The following is a 6,088-nucleotide window of genomic DNA, read 5'->3' on the forward strand; positions in this document are numbered from 1 at the left end:
AGGATAAAATTGTGTAAAATATTGAAGCTATAAGGGACTAAAGATAGATTGTAAAGACAAACCCCTTAGTTCCCTATTATACATAGAAACTGTTCCCTATTACACATAGAAACTGTTCCCTAGGGAAGAGACTGAACAAGCTGCTTCCATGTCTATAAGTGAATGCGTTGTATCATTACATGCTCACTAAAATCCTCTGTGACTTAGTATACACCAAAAATGATTTTAGAGTCCATTTATTGTTTTCTGCTGCTGGATAGGACAAAAATCATAATCAAAATTATGATCTATAATTCTGAAAGATTTCTAAGGTATATCAGAAATTGTTTACAGGTGACATTTTCTCAGAAAAAAATAAAACCAAAGCCTGAGAATCTGAAATTGCCCTTCCAGGACCATGGAGGTTAAATCACTAAGAAGAAAGGCCTGGGATATTCTGGCTTAAGAGAGTGAGTTTCTGAATTACATTTATATTCATGTTTTCCTTGTCCAAGATGCAGACTGAGATATGACATGATTGAGACTCAGATATGACAGCTCATTGCCTGTTTGTGCAGTCCTGAGATTCAACTGCATCTTGCAGAGAAAAATGTTTGAAGGGAGAGCGGGGAATATTCAGAAATATTAAAGGATACAGGTGATACAGTTTCTTAGTAAGTTCCCTCTCCATGGATGGAACATTCTTTCTTCTACTTTTATAGTTTTTACTCTGTGATATATGGAGTAACTTAACCTTTCCTAGACTTTGGTTGCTCTTGTGTTTCTTTTTTTTTAATTAGAACCAATATTCTTGGTTCCTACCCTGTAAATTCTTATCTGCTCTAGAAACACAAGCCAGGCTTTGGGGGTTGCTGGCAAAAGAGAAGTAAGAAGAGGGTCCAAGTGAATGAAATAATGGTGAGATGAGAGAATGAAAATTCTGTCCTGGTTCAAACTTCTTTTCCATTATCCTTTTGGGTAAAAGGTTAAATTTTGATCCTTTTAGCTACTTAGTTTATAAAGCACTTATAAAGGAAATTCTTGTCACTCATTTCCATGGTAATGGTAAGTAAATTCTATGGGTTCAGTTTGGGCTACCCACTGTCATTCCCAGTGCATGTGTCACTTATGTGAGGAGATGTGAGAAATATTTTTTCCTCTATGTAAGCCTTCTCCCCTGTTTTCACAGATCCCCTTAGAGAAGAATGGCTCCAGGGAATGACTCTTTCATGACTCAGTTCATTTTAGTGGGATTAACAGACCAATCAGTTCTTCAACTCCCCCTGTTTTTCCTGTTTTTAGTAATGTATATGGTCACTGTGATGGGAAATTTGAGCTTGATCATCCTAATTGGGTTGAGTTCACACCTGCACACAGCTATGTACTTTTTCCTCTTTAATTTGTCCTTCATAGATCTCTGTTATTCTTCTGTTTTTACACCTAAAATGCTGATCAACATCATATCAGAGAAGAAGATTATCTCCTACATGGGGTGCATGACCCAGCTTTACTTTTTGTGTTTTTTTGGTATTTCTGAAAGTTATGTGCTGACATCAATGGCCTATGATCGCTATGTGGCCATCTGTAACCCACTATTGTATAACATTGCCATGTCCCCTAAAGTGTGTTCCAGCCTTATGTTTGGTTCCTACCTGATGGCATTTTTTGAGGCAACAACCCTCATTGGATGCATGCTGAGATTGACCTTCTGTGATGCAAACACCATCAACCATTATTTGTGTGACATCTACCCTCTCCTCCAGCTCTCTTGCACAGGTACCCACATCATTGAGCTGGAAGTTATCATCGTGTCAGGCATCAATGTCACTGTGCCCAGTCTCACCATCTTTATCTCTTACGGCCTCATCCTCTCCAACATCCTCCACATCAAGTCCACAGAGGGGAGGTCCAAAGCCTTCAGCACCTGCAGTTCCCACATCATTGCTGTTTCTCTGTTCTTTGGATCAAGTGCATTTGTGTATCTCAAACCATCTTCTGTGTCTGCGGATGATGGGAAAATATCCTCTGTCTTTTACACGAATGTGATTCCCATGATGAATCCCTTAATTTACAGCTTGAGGAACAAAGATGTTAAACTTGCTTTGAGAAAAACCCTATGTGTGGCAGAGTTTTGATCAGAGACATTATCTGTCTGTGCATATAGTACTGGACAAGGGGATTCTGTGTGTTCAATTAAATATTTTTAGTTATGGCCTTATTTTTTTAAATAGCATGCTTAAGAAAATTTAAGCCTTCTAGCAATAATGTATTTCCAATTTTTCTGTCTGGACTTCTTTTTTCCCTAAATGATTTGTGAAATATCTCCTCCAGTTTTCCCTTTAACTAATAATATTACATTGTAAATGTAACTGTTATTTTCTAGCTTCATTTCAAAGTTTTAATTTTTACTGAAGAAAAATGGTCTCCAAGTGATCAAATTTGAAATACCTTTGATATAATGAGACAACAATGATGAAAATCAGCTAGATACCACTAGAGTAGCATCGTTTTATTGGATAGTGCATATCTTCCACATGCTTTGGAAGCATGTATCAGAAATTTTTAGTGTTTTTACTCCCATTTTTCTATTATCTGACTAGGATATTATCTGTCAGGGATTGAAGCGTTCATTAAGATGTTGACTATAAATTTATTTTGCATCTCTCAATATTTTACACCAAGCTTCCTTGGGCAAGTGTTTTCTTTTTACTTTTGTTCAATGAAACCAGCAAGTGACAGATCATATGAATGTATTTATTTGATAGATGGTGAAATGAAGCACAGAATGGTTAATGATTCAATGTCACAGCTTCATAAAGAAAAAAAATCTAGACTAAATTGTTAGCCTTCTAATTTCAAGTCTGCTACTTTTGTAGTCTGCTTACATCCACTTCATTCTATTCTATTTCTTTCAGTATGATCATTAATGAGAAGACATTTTAAATTTGAAGCTTAACTTTTGTTTATTCCAGGGAAATACATGAATTTCTCTCATGCTGTTTGTTACTTTTTTAGTTTTATTTTTTAAATTAATTTATTTTTAAAAAATGCATTTATTTTAATTGGAGGCTAATTACTTTACATTATTGTATTGGTCTTGCCATACATTGACTTGAATCTGTCCCAGGTGTACATATGTTCCCCATCTTGAACCCCCCTCCCATCTCCCTCCCCATCCCACCCCTCTGGTTCATCCCAGTACACCAGCCCCGAGCATCCTGTATCATGCATCGAACTTGGACTGGCGATTCGTTTCACATATGATGACATACATGTTTCAATGCCATTCTCCCAAATCATCCCACCCTCGCCCTCTCCCACAGAGTCCAAAAGACTGTTTTTTATATCTGTGTCTCTTTTGCTGTCTCATATACACGGTTATCGTTATCATCTTTCTAAATTCCATATATATGTGTTAGTATACTATATTGGTGTTTTTCTTTCTGGCTGACTTCACTGTGTTCTCATGCTGTTTGTTGCTTTTTTATTGTTGGCTTGTTTAGGCAAAGAGTTTCATGGGTTTATTTGGGTGGGTAAAGAAGGCCTTTTGGGCTAGTGTATTAGTAAGATGATTGAATCAAATAGGGAGCTATTTTTTTTTTAATTAAGAAAACTGAATTTGAGATATTTTTATTAGGAGAATATGACATGGGTGAGAAAAGAGTCCAGAATCATGTCATTATGACAGACCTCAACAAGACACATGTTCAACAAATAAGAGGTCTTGTGTGGGAAGTATTCATGCACATTAGGAGACAAATAGTGTGAATCTGTATGCTTTCTGTACAGGACTGTAAATGTATTTCACTGTCTATAGATCTTTGATACAGCTATGATGTACATGACTGTAAATTAATAGTGCTTTGGGAAATGAATGTGAAAAAGTTGTGGTTGTATTTGGAACCAGGAAAGAAGAAGGCAGCAGGTACAAGTAATAAAATTTTTAAGAGCATTTGAAACTCAGTTAGGAAATAGGAATTTAGAGAAGAAAAATGATGGATAAAGAAAGTCCATACCTATGAGTCCCCTCTCCTTCCTGGAAGGGCCTAGATATATTATGGAGCTCACAGGGTTTCTCTGGATAGGATGAAAGCTCAAGTTATTGGACTTTTTGAAACAGTTAAATCAACAGAACTGGAGAGCCTGAGAACAACTAAATCACTCCTGTTTCTGTAGACTTCTAAATGCTACTTCCACATGCATTTTATGGTGCTAAGCCTCAAAGTCCTGCTGGTAGTATAATGATAACTTGAAAAAACTTTTGGCGAATACACTAAATTTTGGCACTGACTTTACTGAAAAACATGTTGGAATTTTTTTTAAAGGAAAAATACTGCCTTAAAACTCCTCAATATGATATGTGAAGATATAATGAAAATAATTTCCAAGATACTTTAACAATATTATTATATATCATTTTCCTAATCTCCACTCAATATTTGGGTGTTGTGAAATTTGGCATAGCTGATTTGTTGATTTTTTTTTTTTTTTTGTTCGCCATGGCTAAATCCCTGTCTCATGTTACAATGACCACTCATCTCCCATCGCCTGACCTCTAATATCAACATGCTTCTTTTTCACTGAAAAGATCATATTTATTTAAAATAGTTGATCTTGGTTGGAGTTTCCTTTTGTTTTTATACTTTCTGTTTCTAACTTGTTTCCCCTATAATAACAAATGTGTGTCTGAGCAAGTTTGTGTGTCGAGCAATTTGGAAACGTTTCATATCTCCATCCACTCACTCTGTTAGGTATTTTATAAATATTTGAGGTTTTCCAAAGGTATGACTTCCCTGGTGGCTCAGTATAAGGAAACCATCTGACAATGCAGGAGACTCGAGTTCAATCCCTGGGTCGGGAAGATACCCTGAAGGAAGAAATGGCAACCCACTTCAGTATTCTTGCCTGAAGAATGTCATGGACAGAGGAGGCTGGTGGGCTACAGTCTGTGTGGTTGCAAAACAGTTGGCACAACTTAGCAACTAAGCAACAACAAAAACAAACGGTGGATTAGTGTGGTCACTAATGTTTAATTTCATGAGCCTAAAAATTCAGATAAAATGTGTTCATTTTCAGAGAAGATAAACTGTCTTCACAGTTAATTTTATATTTTACTTATTTGAAAAAATTAATAAATATATTTAAAATACAGTTTGTAATAGTTAAGGGTGGCAATCTAAATTTAAGAGAGAAAAGTTTTCTGATAGCTGATTAATTTAAGCACTTTTTACTTAACAATAAGCCTGTCTATCATTTGGATTTCCTTCAAAAGGTGGGAAATCTAATCAGAGTATTTTACATGCACAGCATAGTTTTTCTTAATCATTTTTGCTTTTTTGAGTTATATGAATGACACTGACATCTTTTGAGGGAAGGAATTGAAAGGTTGCTGCTGAGCCATGAAAGATGCTGGGATTCTTGGCCTCCAGAGGAGAAGAATTCAATCCAGGGCCAGTGATGAGGCTAGATGACTGAGAGCATTTGTTTAATAAAGTTTTATTAAAGTATAAAAGATATAGAGAAAGCTTCTGACATAGACCTTGCAAGGGGGCAGAAAAGGTGCCCCCCTGCTAGTCTTTAGCCAGATGTTATATAGCTACTGCTGTTGCTGCTGCTGCTAAGGTGCTTCAGTCGTGTCCGACTCTGTGCGGCCCCATAGACGGCAGCCCACCAGGCTCCCCCATCCCTGGGATTCTCCAGGCAAGAACACTGGAGTGGGTTGCCATTTCCTTCTCCAATGCATGAAAGTGAAAGTTGAAAGTGAAGTTGCTCAGTCGTGTCTGACTCTTCGCGACCCCATGGACTGCAGCCTGCTAGGCTCCTCCATCCATGGGATTTTCCAGGCAAGAGTACTGGAGTGGGGTGCCATTGCCTTCTCCATATATATATCAGCAGTCTACTAATTGGAGAAAGGAAATGTCTCAAAACTCAGAGACTAGCACCAGGCCCCTCATCCACAACACGCATTTTTGAGATAACATTGGCAGAAGGTGAATTGTCCTGGGCCATAAAATGATTGACATGACTCTTGAAGAAAGGCAGGTTTCCAAGCAAATACAGTGTCATTAACATAGCTTAAGAGAACATTTGAATGAGCAAAACATATTGG

The 6,088-nt window shown here is 37.1% G+C and overlaps 1 protein-coding gene across 1 annotated transcript; it reads left to right on the plus strand.

The window, feature by feature from the left end:
* Nucleotides 1-1,154: 1,154 nt before the first annotated feature.
* LOC129548499 (olfactory receptor 8B3-like) lies at nt 1,155-2,114 on the plus strand. The gene has a single exon (XM_055415017.2). The coding sequence runs from the start codon at nt 1,185-1,187 to the stop codon at nt 2,112-2,114; it is 930 nt and encodes a 309-aa protein (XP_055270992.2). The 5' UTR covers nt 1,155-1,184.
* The last annotated feature ends 3,974 nt before the right edge of the window (nt 2,115-6,088 follow it).

Source organism: Moschus berezovskii, chromosome 25, assembly GCF_049115385.1.
Source record: "Moschus berezovskii isolate FMDL1 chromosome 25, NW_MosBer_1.0, whole genome shotgun sequence".
NCBI classification, from domain to species: domain Eukaryota; kingdom Metazoa; phylum Chordata; class Mammalia; order Artiodactyla; family Moschidae; genus Moschus; species Moschus berezovskii.